A 21923-nucleotide genomic window follows, 5' to 3' on the forward strand; every position below is an offset into this window, starting at 1 on the left:
GGGAACAAGTGACCATATGGGATCCTCTTCTGCTGCTTGAAACAAGAATCTTTTGCCAAAACAACAACTCACTACAGTGCTCAGCAAAAGGAATTAGGATGAATCAGCTGCTGTTTCTTTCCTAAAGTGCAATCTGCCACAAGATTGCTTTTATTTGACTCTTTTGGACTCAGATTGCAGTGAGGAGAACGGCACTGTTTTCTCAAAGTGCAAAAAGTCAAAACAGGTTACCAGCTCGCACTTTTTTATTTTACACAGTTTTGACCTTTTAAAAGTTTGAGCTTCCAACTTTAGGCCAATTTTCTTTGTCCTAACAAAGGACGTTCCTTCGTTCCTTCTCACCTAACAAAGCCATTTGATGACACATTTAAAGCACTTTTACAAGTCATCTTCACTACAGGGATGATACTTTTCTGAAATTTAACCCTGAATTAAACTGCTGCCTGCTGTTATTTCTTTCTTTTTCATCAAGTCCAACTCATCTTTTTTTTAACTGATACATTCCGCTGAATGTATCTGCAGGTGTTAGGGTTACAACGTACGTAGGCAGGAGAGCAAACGCCTCCTGACTTACATTTTAAAAATGTAAAAATGAAATCACCACTGGACTGCAATCCCTACAGAAAAAATGAAGAAACCGCCTCATTCCGTCTTTTAACATTGCAAGGGGCAGAAGGGTAGATCCAGTGGACAGAAGGTGATGGATCAGGGCAGGGAGGCACGCAGGGCAAGGGTAAAGGCGCATGCATCCAAGCAGATCCCGAGGTCACCTGGGAGGCCGGTGTCACCGACAGGGCTGGACCTCGTGGAACATTTGAGGCAGGAAGTGGGTGAGCTGGGGGTGCTGGGCTAACAGTGGGCAGCGGTGGTGGCGGAGGTGGTGGCGCGTGCTGTTTGGGTTTGTCAACTTCATCTAAGTTTATATCATCGAGGTCTGTGGTGTGCAGCTGCAGGCCCCCGGCAAAGCGCCGCATTGAGGAGGCCGAGGGAGAGGCAGAAGGACGTCCACTCGCCAGCTGTGTGTGACAGAACAGAAATCTGCCTCAACACTTCTGCCTGAAACAGTCCTGAAGTGATTGATGGCCAGCCCTACAACACCGCTCAGCCTGACTGCTACTGCGCAGGAAGCTCTTGGCTTCTCCCACACAGAAGATACACAAAATTTTCTCCAAAGGCCTTTCTAAAAGCACTCCTTGGGATTCTAGTTTACTGACTGCTACTGCACAGGAAGCTCTTGGCTTCTCCCACACAGAACATACACAAAATTTTCTCCGAAGACCTTTCTAAAAGCACTCCTTGGGATTCTAGTTTAAAAAGAAGAAAAATGGAAGTGGTGTGACAGAACCTGTTGGGGTAAGGGAGTCGACGAAAGAAACCCCACAAAACCCCAACAGCATGAAGGCAAAGTCACAGGGCAAATCAAGATAACACAACTCTTGCGTCTCTGGCTCTTATGAAGAGAAAGCAAGAATTACTCCTTGGAAAGGTGATTATTTTAAGAAAAATAATCAAAGACAAGCCCTGAGGTTCTATGTCATTAAAAAAGGGAAAGGGGTTAAAGTTGTGTAAACACAACCACACATTAGCACACAGAAGGAAACTAAGCTTAAGCAGCTATCAAACCAAAAATTTAGTGTGCTATGAAATTCAGATCCTCAAGGGGTTTGAGATCTTATAATTTATGTTAATCCACACCCAATCTACTGGGGGGCTAAACAACTCCAGAGTTTGAACATAATGAGCAGCTCATCCAAAAAAACCCCAATGTATGTGAAGGAGTCCACATATGCTGCTAGAGTTGCTAACATTCCTTTTACCAGTGATCAAAGAAAATTCAGCCATTTTGCTATTTTGTAGACTCAGCTGAGGAAACACTACATGGATAAGCTGTCTGACAGACACATCCATCTTACTCTAATATGGCAACACTTCCCTCAAGTGGGTAACAGTTTTCACGTTCTTCTTATCTAACATGCTCACCCCTTTGTACTGAAAAATAGCTATTTCTTTGGCAGAGGCTGAGAGATCTTGACTGCTCTTGTTCCCAAGAAACAGTTCATGCCTGTAGCACCTGAAAACTGCTCAGCTGTACTTACCCCTAAGAAGCCCTCAGGTTTTATGTTTTACATGTTTTAGCTGCTTGGGCAGGTTTGTAGAAAAATCGTAATAGAGCACTTATATATAATGTAATGGAAGAATTGATGGAGCAAATACAACACAGAGTGTTTGTCTTAAATTCAGGCAGAGCTCTGAAAATGCAAGTGTTTGTAATCTGTAATGTGCCTTCTTACTTTACAAAGTAAGGGGGACAAAGTTCTAGCAGAACACTATCTGCCAAGTTTAGATAGTGAGAGAAAAACTCTGCATAATCATTCCACTAAAGACCTGTACTGAAAAACCACATGGATCTGAGCCTAGGGCCACAAAGAACAAAAGATCAACTGCTTTTTCCAGAGCTGCTCCATGTTGACTTGAAGGAAAATCATGCGAGAGTGTTCCCCAAGGTCCCTTTTGTGGTTGCAGTTTCTCGGGGATCTCACGGGAGCTCAGCAGACTGAAATGCTCCTCTTGAAAGTGGCTTTCCTTGGAAGACAGCCAGAGCAGCAGGATGGTGGGAAAGCCTCACTCCACATCTAGAATCATCAGGCTCTAAGGAACAATCGCTATCTGCAGATCCCCTAATTAAAGGGGACTACTTAAAGCACAAGCCCAAAGCCTACTCCTTGTGAGTTTCGTATCTTTTTGTGATTTTCTTAACCTGCTCCTTTATTTCATGCAATACAAGGAAGCTTCCAAGAGCTCACTATCAATGATGGTCTCATTTTCATAGGATATTAATAAATATAGCTGGGTCCAGGTTTGTTATTTGTAGCATGCCCCACGTAGCCCAAACAGCTCACGGATCAATAAAACTGTTCACTCTGTGGTAATAATATACTTTAAAAGGTTAATACAAACAGTTCATTAAAGCAATGTTTAAATCTTCATAAAGTATAGGTACAGCAAATTCTGTAGATACATACAGTCATCAATTACTGACATTTTCCCCCCTCTTAGAAAGAAGGCTGAGGGGGAAAGACAAAGACTTTTTCACTAGTAAAACCTGGTGCTTTTAGGAGACAACCTTCAGTTATTTAGAGATCATGCAATATATGGAAAAGCCAGAATTTTACCTCAGGAGACTCATTCTCCACAGAGGAAATCTGTTCTAACCGTGTTTGACAAAGTCTTTCCACCCAGTGCTGCACCTTTTCTGATTCTTCCAAGTCTTCTCGTTCTGTCTCAGATACCTTGACCATAACATTGGTGCATGAGAAAAGGTTATAGGTGTGGTCACAATACAAATATGTTTCAGAAGTATGAAAACTCCACTAAACATAATTTTAAAATAATAGTGCTTTTAAGAAGGTTTTCCTATTTTGCTTTCATTAAATTCATCACTACACATGGACACTCATTAACTGCAGAGCTATCCTCATTTGGGCAAAAGCTGACTAGAAACAAGCAAACATGGCAACAGAGTTTTGCAGTGAAACAGCTTTTAAAATTTCATTATCTTTGACATAATTAAACAAGTGTCTTGCTAAAATAATTCCACTAAAAATCCACCTAATTTTCTTTCAATATAGTTTTGCACCTGATAGACCACAACATACCTCTTGCACAAGACGATTTATTTTCAGCTGTTTTTCTTTCTCCAGCATTCCTTCTTTCTCTTTGGCAAGTTTTTGTTCAAACTCCATTTCCTTTTTGTTCTTCTTCTGTTCACAAAAACTATCACTTTTTGACTTCTTTCGTTCTTTCCCTTTCTGGGAAGGATTTTTAACACAAATTTTTACATCAGCTAAAAACACCACAAACTTCAATTCTGGTACATGAGTGCCTGCCTTGAAAAATCTAATTACAGTCTATGCAAGTAAGGGGATGGTCTTTTAAAAGAAAATCCAAAGTCCATTTACCCAGCAATTTGCAGGAAGTTCAAACTTTTTGTAGGGCTTGTGCCCACTAAGAGATGTTGGATGAGATCAGAGAATTCAACTTTTTTGTTCCTCTGCAAAGTTACAACTTTAGGGCACAGAGGCCCACTATAAAACTTTGAATATTCACTTTTGGTTGGGTCTTGATTTGCCATCTCTCTGTTTTGGCACTTATATATATGTAAGACTGATAGCTTTGAGGTGACAGATGCTCATGTGCAAGTAGATGTGAACAGTCCATGCATACAACAGCTTCATGCATATGCCCTAAAATCAGCATTGCATCCCCTAATGAAACTGAAATAAGGAATTATAAAGGAAAAGTTTTGATCAGTGCAGAAACTGAGTCGCTTCCAAGAAGGAACACTGCAAGACAAAGACCATGTAGCTCCTGGATAAAATCTACTCAGATGAGTTAACTAATACAGTACAAAGTGACTCTAAATTTTAGATGTAGGATACAAACAAAGGAAAAAGCTACACAGTCTTTCGGAAGCCTCTGTTCCTGTTGTCTTCAGAACACACACTGCTCCTTATTTCTACTTTAATGATGTCACATTTCTGCTACCCTTTCACATTTGTACAGGTACGACTTAGTTCATATTGGAAATGCCATGCTCTCCTTTTATTTATGAAAAAGTATAACAGAGGAGCAGGTGGCCACTTACTGTCAATTACTGCCACTGCCAGAAAGGCTGTGCCTCAGGTTTGATTTTATTCTCATCATCATCAGCTACTGACTTTCATGCTTTGAATTCCCAAAACCACCACAAACTGCTTCACATTAAATAGCATTATTTGTCTTCCTTTCCCCTTTTGCACGTTAATATTGATAACAAAGCCTTGGAAAACAGACATTTTCCCTGGCAGTTACAAAAGCCAATTCTCCCAGTCAAGCAGTTAACTGGAAATCTGTACTGCTGAGTTCAGTGGGATGTGGTCTACTGCTTCGTGGTTACGTGGTGGTGGTGTTGTAGGGAGGGGAGCAGGGGGAAAAGGAACCCCCAAAACACTGGAGATAAGGTTTAACTAAAAAAAAAAAAAATATCTAGCTTTTCACACTAATGTTTTAACATAAACCTAATTCTGTGGCATATTTTATTCAGGGATAATTAGTTTTTACCTTAACAATTGCCAATATCATCCTCTAAAAAATGAGAAGATACATTTAGTACTGTCTACTAAATGCAACACCAGGCAGGTCAACATTTGAAGAATTACTGAATTCAAAGGCACACTAAGCAGTACACAAGCCAAAGTCTTCCAGAACAAGAACATATATCTGACAATCTTAGCTGCATTCAGATACACTGCATTCAGATACAACGGGATGATTCATCCTTTCCTACAATTTTCCCCATGGATTCAGTTTACTTCCTATTATAGACATTTTCAGTACACAGCGAAATTTTGTTTTTAGAACAAACAAAAAAATTCATTAGCAATAGGGAGCAGGATGAAAATTCATCACTGCCAGATTTAAAAATATTTCTAAAAGCAAATTATTAAAAAAACATCTTTTCAAGCTTCTAGTGCACACCATGTGCTAAAGTTCAACTGGAATTGTGTAAGATCTTCATTAATATATGGAGAGGTATTTGGACATTCTCTGAACTATAATTGTCAGCATCAATACAAAAGATTACCTCTTCGTGTGAAGAGTTTCCATAATATGCACTTACAATTTTCATTATAAAAATCCTAACTGCCCTGGCTTTCTCACAGGTTAGAGATCCATGGTGATTTACAGTCACCAGCAGTACAAAAAGGTATTGGAATGCACCATTTTCTCCTAATCTCTTTTAAGGAGAACAGACATATGCTGGGCACACAGAAGGTTAAAGTAATAGTCCTGAAGAGTTACATGAATACTTCATCTGTCTGAAACAATCCTGACCTCCTCTGAAACCTTGAGTTATTGCCAGATACACACAAAAAAATCTTCATGGCACTTTTACCACAGTTAGTTACCAAAAAACCCACCACCAAAGCACACCACACAACCCCCCCAGAATATGGCTAATATACATTAAAAGCAATAAAGAGAAGGAAGCAACTGCAAGTATAAAATATTATTTGAAACTCTCAAATTGAAATTGCAATACTTCAGCAGCATCTCTGCAGACACAGAAGTATTCTATCACCCTAAAGATTGTTAATTTTTTTTCCTCATATATACATGCCTAAAAGCCTTCTGCCTTCAGCACTCCTCCTACAGGGAGGTTTGCAAAAGTATAACTATATAATTTTTGTCTCTGTACTGGTTTTATATAAATATATATATATATATATATAGTGAATACTTCTGGAGAACATGAAGACATGCACTGCTCACCTGTAATGAACACCTGCTGCAAAGTACTGTTACACAACTCCCTCTGGCAGAACTCAACAGCCCAAAGGACTGAAAAGGACAAACTCCTAGACACATGCATCCCACAAGCATCTTAAATTGTGCACACGTTAAAAGAAGGAGCATTTGACTATAAAGAATGTTTACTAGTAAGAGAGAAGAAAAATGAGGAATTCCAATTCAAACACACAGCAAACAAATGTACATTTCAGACTTTGTACCTTACGGATTGTGGGAAATTTTCCTTCATACCGATAAAACCATCCAAAAGCTACAAAAGGTAAAGGAAAAGGTGTTTTTTGAAGAAAAGCCAAGGACTGGTTCTTACTCAGATCAATCCATGCTGATATGTGTAACTGATTGAAATTTATTTGAAGGCTCAACACCAGAGGTTTGGTATTACACCTCAAGTTCTTAGTCAAATTCTTGATAAATGGTTCTAGTACATTTAGCCATTAGTTTCCCTTATTTTAATGATACACGTTTTCTGTCAAAGCAAATGCAACAATCAACAAGTAATCTTCACACAGAACCACACAGGCATGTGCATTGCTAAGATTTTTATGGTTATGCTCCTACTTTACAGTAGCTTTAGCAAGCCTTATGAAAATTAAGCAGGTATGCAAACTCCTTCAAGCTTGTGGCAGAACACAGGCTTTTGAGGAGACATGAAAAGCTCCATTTCCCAGGACAAAATATTTCAAGCCAAGTGCACAAATGTTACAAAGTATATTGCTAAGTAAAAACATACAAAACTTTATATAAGAAACATACATAACTTTATGTAAGAAACACTGCTAACACAGAGCACTCAGTATAGTCCACCTTTCTGCAGGATTGTTAGATTTCATATCAAGGTACCTTTAGAATGCAATGACAGCAGCAGTGTCAAAATCTTTCATCATTTACCAAAGGACCACAAATATCGCCCTAGGAAACCCAAATGGTCAGTTCAATGTCAAGACTGACTGTCAGGAGGAGGTGAGACACAGGAAGAATCTGAATCAGGATAGGAAGTTCGGGCTGAGTGGCAAACCTGTTTGTCCTGCTTCATGTTCACTTCATCCATGTCATCTGTTTCAAGTTGGTCATGTGCAACTCCCTTTAAGTCTTCTAGAGAAACAAAGGAGGAAAGGAGTGAGGAGATAGAAGTGACAGTCTAAATGGAGGTTCCCATGAAATGAAAAGAGATCAGCAGTGTGTGACTAGAAGTCTCCGTGAAATAAAAAAAATGTAGTTAGTGACGGGATGCTTTTCCTACAAAATTGTTAGAAAGAAAAAATGGCCCTATTAAATCAGTCTCCAACCTCCTCCAGCCCTGAAGAGCAGTTAGAATCTACATGTGGACAATTAGTCTGCTCTGTGATGAAGTGAAGCCTGCAGAGCTTGGGTAGCTTTTCCTGTAATGGAACCATCAGCAGACTTTCCCAAAGTCACACACAAAATAATGTAATAAAATAACATCAGGTTAGGAATCAGCCCAGATCTCCTATAAATTATGCAACAAGCACTTTCCACGTTTTTCTTTGTACAATACAATTTTAGTACATTCTCCACATACAATTTGTAGATTCCAATTTAGCTTCTTAACTGCCAACTAAGCTCCAACTCTCTTGATTCCCTCCAGACCTGTAAGTCAGAAAGCCAGCAGCATCCTAGGCTGCATCAAGAGCAGTGTGGGCAGCAGGGCAGGGAATTCTACCCCTCTACTCCACTTCAACGAGACCCCACCTGGAGTGCTGCATCCAGCTCTGGGGCTCCCAAAATAAGATGGATGTGGACCTGCTGGAATGGGTCCAGCAGACGGCCATGAAGATGATCAGAAGGCTGGAGCACTTCTCCTATGAGGAAAGGCTGAGGGAGTTGGGCTGTTCAGCCTGGAGAAGAGAAGGCTGTGGGGAGACCTTAGAGCAGCCTTCCGGTACCTAAAAGGGGCTACCAGAAAACTGAAAAGGAACTTTTTAAAAGGGCATATAGTGACAGGACAAGGGGGAATGGCTTGAAACTAAAAGAGGATAGATTTAGATTAGATACTAAGAAGAAATTCTTTACTGTGAGGCACTGGAACAGGTTGCCCAGGGTAGGTGGTGGATGTCCCATCCCTGGAAGTATTCAAGGCCAGTTCTGGATGGGGCTCTGAACAACCTGGTTTAGTGGAAGGTGTCCCCACCCATGGCAGGGAATTGGAACAAGGTGATCTTTAACATCCCTTCCAACCCAAACTTTGAGAAGATTGTCAAGCAAACACTGAACAAAAACAACATGGAAAACAATGCACCAAACCCCCAAGATAAAGAGGCTGATGCTTCAGAAAATTTCTTAGCAAGCTTCATTCTTTTTGCTTTTTCTGCTGCTACTGCTTGTTAAAAACCATGACTATTTGAGTGGATCTAGATTTTGCAAGATAGGTACCTGTTAAACAAGAGTTATTAAATTAATGGTATGCTTCCAGCCTTCTGAAAATAACCATTCATAGCTAGCTTGGCTTGGAGACAAACTGGTGATATATTCCATACAGCTCAGGGACGTGTCTGACACAAACACAAGGAGGCAGGCTGAAATCAATTACTTACTTTTGTGTTTGGAACGAGGAGGAGAGTGCACGTCTGCAGTTACAGTTTTTAGAGACTTGGGTGGTTCTTTAGGACCCCAGTCTTCTTCCCACTCCTTTTTAAATTTCTCTTCCTCTGCTGTTATCCTAGAAGAAGCAAATGCAGTTACACATTCAGAGTGCAAAAACAACAGCATCAGTATATATCAGATTACCATCATAATTTTTCAGCGTATTTGTTTTTTCTCTTTAATATAAGGCATAATAAACTGCTCTTTCCTCATAACCAAATTCCTTTCATCAATCCGTTTCATTTACTAAGCTACTAAGATAATTTGAAAAATACAGTGTAACTGAGTAAGATATTCTTGATTAATATTGAGACTTATAAGGCCAGTTATATAAACACGTGCACAGATGCTAAGCCATGAATGATACACTACAGTACTGTCACCTTAAATGAAGTAAAAAAAAACATCTCTCACCTAGTAATTTTTCATTTTTACAACTGGAATTACCTGTTAGAAAAAGTCAGTTTTAACTAAAACACTGAGGGACAGAACATCTACCATACACCCAAATCAGATGTCACAATGGAAAATTATACCTAAAAGGTGTGTGTCTTCCTTCTATAGCTTAAATCTATTTTGATGATTGCTTCCTAAACACATAGTCCTAGGTTGCCATAAAAAGTGACTCTTCCCAAAAAGAATTAAATACTGCTGAAACATGAACCAATAAGAAATAGAAATTTCTTATTCTAGGGAAAAAAAGGGAAAAAAAGAATAAAAGAGATGAGAGGGGAATAGATAAGTAGAGATAGAGGATGGGGGTGGTGCAGAGAGCATCACACTTCAGGAAAAGAGCATGCAAAACAAGTAAAGTACCAAGGAGGTACCTAGAATGGCATAATGATCAGAAAAAAGGACATTTCAAACCAAAAAACAGCAAGCACCAAGTAGGTCACAGCAGAGATGCCGAATAACCTAATAACATGTAGCTTCATATATGTAGCCTTAAGTGATCCAAGATCTATTCTTGACTATAGCTGGCCTTGAAAGGATAATGTGGTGCCAAAATTTACCAGGTCTTAGATATATATGATGCTATTTATACTTGGATTATCTTTTGCATCTCTAAATTAGCTAAAACAAATTGAAAAAATATTCACATGGAGTCAAAACACTCTTAAATCTTCAGCTGAGCTCACTATTTAAATTTAGAGGCATTGTCAGGGAACAACGGACAGAATGTTGTTTCATTTCATTTTAATTAAAAAAAGATGGTGTTACAATGCAACTTGCAGTACACAGAGTTAGGGACCTCTGCCATTCAGGCACATTTGAAATGTTTTCAAATCTAAGATACCAAAATAGGGCACAGTGACTTTACACAATGAATTCCTGCAGAAAGGATTTTTAAAGGAAGGTAAGGCATGATCCTTACAAACTATTAATACAGAAAAACAATGTATTTTAGCCTGTCACAATTGCTCATGAAATCTCAGCTTTTAATTTCACCTTTTTTCCTCTAGTACCATTCTCCCTCCTCCTCACCCAGGAGATTGACACTGACTTAACTGTTTGGACTGTGATATGGAAAAGCTTAAAAGTGCTTGAGCGACACTTGAAAATTACAAGGAAGTATAAAGCTGTGTTAGACCTTACACTGAGCAGCCCTCAAGGCATGAAAGCCCTCCCTGAGTGAGTAAAGATGCTCTTAGTGCAGAAGAACACGGCAGACATCCAACATCCATTATAACAGAGAGGCAATCTAGACTGGGAGAACAGAATCATCCTTCACATGTGATGGCCTGCTTTTATAGCAGCTTTTGGCTATAGCAGGAACTTCTGTAGAAGGCCACAATAAAGAACAGGATGTCACCAATTCCCTGGTATCAGAAAAGGGAAATGCACAAGAATTCATCCATGTGCTGCAGTAGAGCCCACAGCAGGACTGTCAGAAGATTTTTCTCTTGTGACAGCTGAAGAATATATTTCTTTTTGCACCTTGGAAATTCAGAAATCCCTGCACTTTTTCTATCAGAAAATTTTAGCTAATACAGGTACATGAGAAGGAACTTAAGTGAATTAAATGAATTAAAACCCCTTCAATATGTCAAAGGGGCAAAGCTGAAGACTTGAGGGCCAATCTTAGTCCTAAAGGGCTGAATCAAAACAGGTATTATTGTGCTACTTTCATTTTCATGCAATTTCCCTCCATCATTTAGAAGGGAAGTTAATTATTGTGATAACAACTGATTAATTTCAAACTTCCAAATGTAAAAGAATGCTTAAGTTACAAATATAGTACTGATCTGTTTCTTAAAAGTACTATTTTTTTCTGTTACAATTAAATGTAGTGTTTCAGTGACAACAGAGTAAGCAAGTTCTAAGACACAGAACTTCCTTAATCTTAAGTTTCTCTATATATTAATAACATTTTTAAAATAAGTGCTCTACTTCAACTTTACATTGAATTTATTATTGTCATAAGCCTCATGTTTTCAAGGTGCTGATTTTCAGAACAGTTTCCTATTCTCTAACAGTCGTGTACTTACTGATCTGTATAGGATCCTACATTTAGCTAAATGGAAATACTACACAATTTTATTTGAAAGGAACATGCAGAAGGTTTCCAGCCAGACCTAATACACAAGCACCCTTTTCCAGGTGGCACACTGCCTGTGTAAGGTTTTTACTCACTGCTCTATTTCTCTGCGGTATCTCTCTTCCTCCTCTGCAGCCTTCTGGGAAATCTCCAGCTTTCTTCTATAATAAGAGGAATTAGGACACCATGATAAAAATAGTATTTTCTGAGTAAGAACCTGAACAAAGTGTGTCAGCATTTAGTAAAAGACATAAACAGTAAATATATATGTATTGGGGGAAAACACTCCTTTTTAAAAGTCATCACTAAGATACCAAGGTTTCAGTATGGTTTCATAGGAACCCTGAGGACATTCCTGACCACCTGCATAATAAGAGCATTATCACCTACTTAATTCTCTAAGTCAATACCTCCTTCTGAGACAGGTCTATAGTGTGGTTTTTTTATGAGTATAAAATTTCTAACTGTCTTGCTAAAAATAAAACATGAGTGGATAGCATCAGGAAAATAATGAATATCACACTGAATCATTGGGGTACGACAGTCAGGGAGCAGAATGACCCTTCTACTCAGCATGGCTTTGAACGATATCAGCTCTGAAAGCCCAGAACATCAAGAGCAACACAGGATAAACATTTTATGAACAGAGACTCTGCAACAGCAAAACAGAGTTCTCTAAGTTCAGAATCTTCTCACTTCTGTGAGAAGCATCACAGAAATAATCATGTGCTCCTGTCTTCTGTGCCCTCTCCAAATCCAAGCTAAATTTTTCAGACTGTCCTGTAGAGAGCTCTTACAATCTCTCTTTCTCTTGCTGCTCTTTGATGATTTTGTTGGTCTCCAGCGCAAGCCGCTTCTGATGCATTAACTCCTGGCGTTCCTGCTCACGGAGATATGCTTCTCTTTGCCTCTCTTCTTCAGTCATGAACAGCTCCTTTCCCTGGAATCAAAACCACCACCCAAATCAGTCATGAAAATATCTCATGGAAATAATTAAAACCCAGCTACACAGTAGCACATCTGCCATTTCCTTACATCGCTCTTCCTGAGGAACACACCCCAAAAGATCCTCAAAGATCTGACCGCTTACTCCAAGGAGCTATTCTACTTTCAGCCTCTAAGTTATTATGTGCTAAACACCTCAGAAGAGGTTGCAACTACTGAAGTCAGCAACAGCACTGTAAGGGTCATGCCAAATACGTGCTCAGTGTGTCACCCAGAAAAAACTTCACATTATACTTTCTTGAAATCTCACTGAGCAATGAAATGCCAGAGAACAGAACAGTGAATGACTCCCAGTTTGAAGACAACTACACAGTTACTGTGTTTTAATCCCTAGTTGCTGCAGAAATGTGTCATCATTCAGGAAACCCAAATACAGGGAACGTACATCCCCCATACACTGTATAGTTTATGTATTACAGTTGGTTTTGTCCCTGTTTCATTTGCTTTACAATTAAGGCACCAGCACTATTTTCTGTTCAAGAAAGATATTTCCATTGTGCTATAGGCAGAACCCTTTGATAACATTAATCTAATTTTTATTTCTGAAATTAAAATCCCATGTTAATTAGGAAGGTAGGATTTTTCCTGTCTCTAAAGCACAAAATAGACATCTTGAACAAAACCAGGCACCGAAGAATGCCTTTGCATCATGGTAGGGAAACTGTTTCCTTTTGCTATCTGTTCTCCAGACAAAGACGTGTACTGAGGAGAGACATGCAAGGTGAAGGAGTGAGGAACAGAAGAGTTCCATAGCAACAATTTGCCATTTTAAGGATACCACCCCAGTGATGCATGCTGAGGTAGATCTCATATTTTTAACAGTTGTTAACATAACTGGGAGTTGAAACTAAGTCCTCAGGATGTTGAATTCCTGGAGCTTAATCAACTAGCCCAGAGCTTTTGTTTAAACAATGTCTACAGTGCCTTTGGACAGCTTCATCTTTTGTTACTATAAGAGTAGATCAAATAAACCATTAATTCCTTAATGTAGCTACACAGTACACATATGCCCTTAGGAAGCAGCTGAAGTGACTTATTAAATCTTTTTTTCCCCCTATTTAAGTCAGTTGCAAGGCAATTAGAAAACAGTCTTTTATTAGTCTATGGAACTTTATTATCCTCTTGTATATAACTGTGCACTTTGCTATAAGAAGGATTAAAGCAGTAAAAAAATTAAAAAATTTATTGAAAGTCACACTGAAGTCAGAGGGAAGATTTAATTAATTTCATCTGGTTTTAGATCAGGCCCCAAAGGCTTATAGTTCTGCTGAACAGAACAGCGGGAATGAAAAACTGAGCAATTTTCAATGTGTCAATACGCTAATGAGATCAGATAAACAGTTACAAAAGGAACTAATTTGGAATAAGACTTAGGCATCCGCTAGTCAGGATTAAAAATTATTTGTCCCCAATCCAACTTTCATGTTTCAGGAGATATCTGTTAGAACAGAAGCTCTCAAACATGAGGAACCATTAGGATAAAGTTAATTTCCATTCCTTGTCAAGGGAACGGTTTTGCATTGGCTCACAATTATGAAACTGTTTTGAGAATACTTTGTGTAGTATGAGATAAGCAAAAGCCACTCAAAACTGTCCTGGTTTGACAGAGGTATAGATCTTATAAAGAAACACAGCTTTTGTTTTTAACCATTTATTTTTATCATTTATTTGCCCACAGAGTAATTTTCACAAATGTTCTGCTTTAAAAAATACACTACTTACAGCGCCTGCTACCACAGAGATAGTCAAAGTACGACTACTCTTGAGCACTCTGACAGCCTGCAAATTAAAACAAAACAAAAATCAGTGTGAATGAAGTGATAAAAGGCCAGTATATATTGGATGAAAAATGCTGGTTGCCCAGGCTGGAATTTCCACAACTAAATAGGGTGGTAGGTATGCAAATCTTCAAATTCCCATGTTCGGTACACAACCCCTTGAGTCAGTAGCCCAGTATCAAAACATACTTTTTGTGCACAGGGAAAAAGGACAGATATTAAGTAAACTGTCAACTACAACTTCAGAGAATTAAGAGGACTTGACTTTACCTCTTTATGATCCACATTAGAGAAGTCCACACCATTCACCTCAACAATCTGGTCGCCAACCTAAAGAAATTAATGCAAATTTTAGTACAGATGCTAAGTTACTACATACATTAAGTGAAAACAGAAAGAGAGGTACTCTCTAACATCCTTCATACAACGATCACAGGTACCAGCAGAGTGCAAGGGAAACAGACTGGAAACTGGCCAGGCTTGCACATCCTCCTACACTTGGATCTCCTATTGCCACTGCTTGGGATCAAATCCTGAGCTTGAAAGAATATTGGTCTGATCCAGGTCAATCATGTTCTTAAAATTTTAGGAAACTACCTTAATTTAAAATGTAACCATAAGGTATTTCTTTCCCATGGGAAAGAACCCCCCACCAAACAATAATACCAACACAGCTAGTGCTTTAGAGAGATTCAGAATCCTAGAAGTTGTGAATACAAACCAAGAATTCCTTGTGGTACCTACCTTGGAGGTGGCAAACTTACCTCTAAGCCCACCTCTGCTGAAAGAGAGCCCGGCTTAACATTGCTGATAAAAATGCCTGGTTTTTGTGTTGGACCACTGGAAATACTGGAAATGTAAAAAAACTCCAGACATTAATAGAATAATATTTATGGAATAAAATTCATGGAATAATACAGTGTAATACAGTTGTAACTTGTTTTTGATTAAAGAATATTTATGATATTAGCCAACTCTGAAACAAACACCAAAACTTGCCAGTACACAGGGTATATCATCCTATTTTTCTATACACCACAAAACTGGTTTTAAAGAAAAAGTGAAAATAAAAATATTCAAGCTTCTGTGTGGGGAAACACAAAAGGTGGAAAAGCTTTAGGTGTGAGAAAAAAGCAGGTTTCAGGAATAAAGCAGAAGAGTCTAGGGATCGGCTTTGGCTGCGAAAACTTAAAGATACAATTATATAACAAGCAAGGACATTAAAACAATGGTTAGGGTTTTTAGGTTTGGCTGAGATAGGTTTAGAAGTTGCAAAAAATATGCTTAGCAAGATAGATAAGTTTAAGCTTAATAATGGAATATTGTGTGTTCTTATATAAGGTATAACAACCGAATATTGTGTACAACAGATGTATGTGTGCTGCTGTAGATTAGTTAAAACAGTTGTCTGTAACTTTTAGAAGCATGCTAATTGGCTAAGAAGCTTTTAGGAATGCTCTGTAACCAGGAAGTCTTTGGATGTCTGGGACAGTGTGAGCTTTGTGCCATCTCTGTCTCAACTCTGTCTGTGAGACTGATAATGGAATAAAATAATATGAGGCTCCAGGAATGACTGTCCAGGCTCCCTGTCCCATTTGTCAATGAAAACGCCGGCACTTCTGTATCTCACCTTACATGCTGAAACTTATATGTATGCTGACCTACACTGTCTAAAGGACCAGGACTAATGAGATTCAAAAGCAAGAAAGTAACACAATGAAGAATTACCAATTGTTCACTGAACTTCAAGATACTGTATGTATAAAACAGTGTTATTTTCTTAGGATTATTTAATAGAAGCAAGAAGGATGTTTCATCCAGAGGCCAACATCTAGCTCAGGAACTTTAAGCTGCCATCTAAGCTGGGCCCAAACACAGAAACTACTTTTAGTCATGCTGAGCCACTCCTCCAGGCTTGTAAAATAATTAAAAAAAAAAAATCTTTACATCCTCCAAATTACAGGAGAGAAAAGTCCTAATAATTTCAACTCTATATTTCTATAGAAGAAATCCTACAATATCCCTTCTACTCCAAAACCTCTGTAAGTATTGCAAGGACAGGAGTCCAAGAACCCCAGAATCATTATTCTAAAATCTCTTCCAAATTCAACATTAATTTTAGGAACTGGATGGTGTTTTAGTTCTGAAAAGGGTCAGAGAAAGCACTCTAAGGGCAGGGAGTGAACCTGACAGTGGATAGTGCTGGAATTTGCCACATCACTGAGCAGAATTTTTAAGTATTTAAAAATGTAAAAGCATTTAAAAGATCCAATTCCACTGCAACTTGTACTAAGGCACTTTCAGTCTGCTCTTATTCTTAAATTTAAAAGATTTTTCCTTTATAACTGAACTTTTAACACAGGTACTTACACTTTGCCTAAAACTATGTAGTATGTGCCACAGATATCCTGCTGTTGCAGTTAGCCTTCCTGATCCAGCATGGATCTTTATTTTCCTGACATCTTAGCAAAGAAGGATGGAAATAACTGCCTTGAGTGTCTCATTTGAAAAACAGTGACATTAAATAAAAAATGTGACCCACCTGCATCCCATGCCTTTTGTACCAATCAAGCTAATGAAGACTTTCTTCTCTTTATTGTCTCTCCCTCCAGAAGAAGCAAGCCCAGCAACACTGCCCTTTCCTTCCTGCAGAGGGAAGAAACAATGCTGCAGATGTTAATTCTGTCTTGAATTTGTATCAAGACAACTATAAAATTTCATGTAGCCAGGATGAATACCAGCCAGCATCAAGATAAGATTGAAGGTCCTACTCAAGGTCCTATTCAAGGCTCCAAGGTCCTATCCTGCTGGAAATGAGTCTGAAGTAGGGTTATTTCAGTGGAGCTGCATGGCTGAAGTGAAAGACTGAACTTACCTATTTGGAGAAGATTATTTCAATAGTCAAACTTTGTCTTCAGAAAAGGTTGAAGGAAAATTAGAGGAAAGTGATATGGCAAAATAATCATTTAGATGTTCCCTGACAAAAGGGCTGGAGAAATACATGATAAGGCTCACTATTTAACTAAGTCTTTCTTCCTGAAAGCAAAAGAACAGTAATTGTGGTATTTCTTTTCACTTCTGCAACCCTTAGAAGTGACTTGCATTCAAAGTTGTAATTCCTCCACTAATATGCCTAAAATAGGCCAAATAATCTGATAAAGGTTTATGCAGTAGAACTACAGCCTGGGAAGTTAATAAGCTCAAGCAAAATGAAGTACCAATTAATGAGCAAAAGTAATTTCATTTGTGTCCTGCCCTTTCCTTACCTAATAGCTCTACAATCATTTCATATCACAAAAGATGTTTCTCACAGAATACTTTCAACAAGATACTGCATTACAGTAATGCATACAATAGCTTCTCTAAAAAGGTCAGAGGAGAAAGTGTTTCAGAGCCATTACAGATTCCCCAGAAGACATTTAACAAAATATTGACCTCTTACCCCAGAGTCTGACACAAATTGATCCACATATTGCCATTTAAGGGGTTCATCTGCTGAGCTGAAAGGAAAAAGATAATTTAAAATAATAGGACAAAATAAATGTCAATGTATTCCAGCAGCTACTTTGGAATGCGGCCTTCTATTCTGCATCCACAACTTTCTCTGGATACCATTCACATCTGGTTTATTTTCCAGGAATTTAAGCAGAACATCAAACAAGTGTACACTTATTTGGGCTACTAAGGGTTGAATATAAAATTGATAAAGCCCTCTCAAGTGAAACCATTTTAGGAGACTCTAAGAGAGACTGTAAAACTAACCATAACCACTCAAACATCTTACGCAAATGTCTATGCAGAACAACACCTCCTGTCATTAACATTTCTCAAACATTCTGCTTAAAGATTCAGCTTTTCAACAAACATTGGAAGAGAAAAACAATTTAAAATTTTTCTAAACTCTTAGGCCATCATCAAATGCTACATACACAGAGAAATAGTGGAGCCCTCCATCAAACTAGGTGCATTGATAATTAAATTTTGAGGAGATGCTCATGACAAATGAGGAAACAGAAATTGGTTCATTTAAGTAGGCAACCGGTATAAAATCAGATTCGTCAAGCAAGACATCTGCCTGATCATTAAAAAGGATGAGACATTTTAATCAGCATTCACACATTTTCATAATTAAAAACTGACTCTTTTGATAGAAGAGGCTGTGTGAAAATGAATAATCTAACTTGTTTTCAAATGAAAAGCCATTACCTTTTCACAGGTATCATGCCAATATCTGAAAAAAAAAAAAATTTTGTTAAGTTTCTACAGACCACCAGCAATCTATCAATAGCAATCTTTGTGACAGAGGTGATTTTTTGTGTTACTTACACCTAACTTTTATGGACACGATTTTCTTTGTACGAATGAGGTTTATGACTTCTTCATGTGTGCATGACGAAATGGAATATCCATTGATGCGCACTATCTCATCTCCAACCTCACAAATGGAAGGGAGAAGAAAAAATAATTGTGAGTTAACATTTTAAAACGTTTTTAGAATCAGATACAATCTGGCAGTAATTTGATGCGAAGGCTAGATAATGTTGATTCGTGAATACTTTCTGAATTACAGGTAATGTCCAGATCAGACTTACCTGTATTTTTTTTAAATTAATACCAAACACCAAAAGAGCAAATTAATGGCCAAATAACAATTTTATAAATACTTTCTACTATAGATCATATTTGTACTCCACAGATTACCTTAAACAGAAGACCCTGTGTTTTAATTCAAATAATTTTGGAATTGTTTTCTTCTTTTATACTTCAGCATAAGTATTATGCTTTTAAAGTTTGCTTTTACCATATGTTTTCTGAAATACATTCTTAACTATTTTTGATGTATAAAAACTAAACTTGGTCTTTTTATCTTGCCTGATTCTGGATTCAGAAAATGCATTATTTTAATGGACTTTACCCCTTTGTCTTTTTTTGGGGACTATGCAATCCAATGGCAGCACCCCAAGGACAATCCCTGGCAGTGTTCAATTTACTAGTGTAGAGCAGACAGGGTGATTTCAGCCGCCTCTATAAAATGTCAAATCTTATTTATCAGAATACAATCAAAAAGTTTCCCTTCCTCTAATATAAATCCAAATTTGATATGCTATGATGACCGGAGTAGAAATTTCCAAATTTCTATGAACTCTGCCTAATGATCCTCTTATCCAGGCAGGCTGAAAAGGAATCAATGATTTAATACACTGCCCACTTCATTTAGGGCAGTGCCTTATTATCTGCTCAAGATTACACTGAAAAATGCCAGGTCCTGGATAAAGCACCACAAGCAAAGACTTTTACTTGACATGAACCACATGACGTGGCTGTATGAAAATTAGTTCTTGATTTCTTCCATTATCAAAGGAGATCCACCCATTGCACAATAAGATATACAAATGATTACCAGGAAACTACCTTAAAAAAAACCATCAACAGTATCATCTTATACCTCTGATCTCCACAAGGACAAAGCCAAATACTTTGGCTTTACTTCTCTCCAGTAGCATTTCCTCTGAAGTACTGTGAATATTTGTTATGTAAAATGTATTTGATGACACTTTTCTCATCAACATTGGCAGCAAGAGATTTTTTTCTTACTTGATGAAACTTTGTGTGCGTCCTCACAAACGTGTCTGGTTTCACAGCAGCACTATCCCTAGTTATGATTGCTTAAAATGTTGCATTTAAAGACTCAAGCGTCAAGCTCCCAAATACCATTTTAGGCTTAAGTTTTCCATGCTGGTATCTGTGTGAAGCTGATTTCAAGTTTCAGCAAAGCTAAAGCAACTATTTTTATTCAACAGAATTTGAATTTGGGTGGAATGCGTTATCATGCTCATTAAAAAAAAACAAACCTACAATTACTTTGTTGATAGGCTCTGTGCTTTCATTTTATATGAGAGGAGTGAGTGGAACTGGAAGTAGGAATTCCTCAATATAGCCTGTGTTCTAGAGGCTGTAACACACACAGAGACACAACACTGGGTGACAGGACATCGGGCATGCTGTCACCTTCTGCTTTTTTTCTTATGTACTAATGACCACTGAATCTTCCTACTGCGATCTGTCCAATTGAAAAAAAAAAAAAACCAAACAAAAACAAAACCCCCAAAACCCCAGCAATGTATCTTGTTTATTTCTTTCACAAGCTTTTCTAGTTCTTCTGGGAAGTGTCTCATGCTCTGCAATACTACACAAAACATTAACAACATGTCCACTCTACCAGCTCCTGTGTCACCCTTTTCACTGAAGCTGAACATTTCTGTCTGACACAGCACAGCATGAGAAGGCTACAAAAGCCAAGAAAACTGTCCTGCAGAACGGAACACACCCGCAGAGGCAAAACAGGACTGTGGTCCCTAGCCTCTGACCAGTGGGACATCCGCTCCCTCTGCTGGGCATCCAAAAAAATCTCATCCAGGGCAACGGCCTGCACTCCTAAGAGCCTGACAGTTTTTATTCATGCCAGTTGGATTTTTTAAAATAACCTTTAATAAGAGCAGAAATAGGTCAGTAATGAAGGATTTTGAACATACAACCTGTGGTAAAACTACAGAATCAGACAAGAAAAGCACATGGGGTCTGCAGTTTAGAGTTACACCCCTGATAGCTCTTGCTGTCACTCATTTAACCAACTTGTTCCAAAGATTCAAAACCACATCCATCCACCCAATCCCTTTTCTGTTGATTTTACATATGTGATGGTGGTGGGGGGGTTTGTTTGATTTTTGTTTCGTTTAAGATACTCCCTTTACTCACATCTTCCACATCATGCAGGCTACAACAGACCATGGAGCCTGGGTTTGCACAAACCCAACCCTTTAAAAGGGTCACCTATCATTCTGTTACTGACTCCAATGCCTTAATGCACAGGAGCCCCCAGTTTTAGGGCTGCAAATGGCAGTGCCATCATGGGGCTTCTTTTCAGCAGAACTCATGTTGTTCTGAGGATGTCAGCATTCACTGAGTCAAATCTGTTCTCATCTCCCCAAGAGGCACTTACAAAATTATAAATGCACGCAAGAGCATTTTATTTTTCCCTTCAGTACGGAAATGAGCTTTTCCCATACAGATATTTTCAACAATCCTCTTTACTAGACTGTCATCTAATTTCTGAAACTCAATGCTCTTCACTCAACCTAACAACATTTATATTGCTGACAGACAATGACTGAGGGGGCTTTACAAATAACCCAATCTAGGTTGAACTACAGGAGATGTATAGGCATACAGCAAACTGCTTCTCTTTAGGATACTTGAACAGCTTTTCCTGAATAAAGGTGTCTCATACTGGGGTAATTAATAGCTGTTTTCATGTATTTTGTTACTTTTGTACTGGTATCACTGTATACCAACCTAATGAATCAGAGCTGTAGAGATAAAAGTCTGTGGGACTGAGTAGAGAACAGTAACAATTATTTTGGTATTCTATCACAGTTTCCCCTTTCCCTATCGAACAGGGAGATGACAGACTTTTTAGAAAAAAGATGCAAACCTAACTTTTCTCAAGTAAAATGCCTATTATTTGTAACTTTTAACATGAGAAATATAATATTCAGTGCTTCTAGGAAATTGAAGGGGTTCATATAATAACATCAACTGTTTCAAATTTCCCATTTTGTGTACTTCTTCCACTTTCATCATTCACACCA

The 21923-nt window shown here is 38.2% G+C and overlaps 1 protein-coding gene across 3 annotated transcripts in view; it reads right to left on the reverse strand.

Annotated features, from left to right (window-relative positions):
* USH1C (USH1 protein network component harmonin) overlaps positions 1-21923 on the reverse strand; it is a 43614-nt gene that overhangs the window by 16168 nt on the left and 5523 nt on the right. For 2 of the 3 annotated variants that reach the window (XM_017726597.1, XM_017726596.1), the window contains exons 5-15: positions 18601-18709; positions 18481-18505; positions 17717-17774; positions 16817-16920; positions 15039-15123; positions 14545-14604; positions 14219-14275; positions 12289-12431; positions 11587-11652; positions 8904-9028; positions 7367-7443 (exon numbers count right to left, since the gene is read on the reverse strand). In XM_017726597.1, the coding sequence (XP_017582086.1) occupies positions 7367-7443; positions 8904-9028; positions 11587-11652; positions 12289-12431; positions 14219-14275; positions 14545-14604; positions 15039-15123; positions 16817-16920; positions 17717-17774; positions 18481-18505; positions 18601-18709 (909 nt within the window). Of the gene's footprint in view, positions 1-770; positions 1017-3173; positions 3291-3656; positions 3810-6551; positions 6602-7366; positions 7444-8903; positions 9029-11586; positions 11653-12288; positions 12432-14218; positions 14276-14544; positions 14605-15038; positions 15124-16816; positions 16921-17716; positions 17775-18480; positions 18506-18600; positions 18710-21923 lie in introns of all 3 variants that reach the window. The other variant, XM_017726598.1, reaches the window with a different exon arrangement.

The sequence above is a fragment of the Corvus brachyrhynchos genome, unplaced genomic scaffold (assembly GCF_000691975.1).
Source record: "Corvus brachyrhynchos isolate BGI_N302 unplaced genomic scaffold, ASM69197v1 scaffold62, whole genome shotgun sequence".
Classification (NCBI taxonomy): Eukaryota; Metazoa; Chordata; class Aves; order Passeriformes; family Corvidae; genus Corvus; species Corvus brachyrhynchos.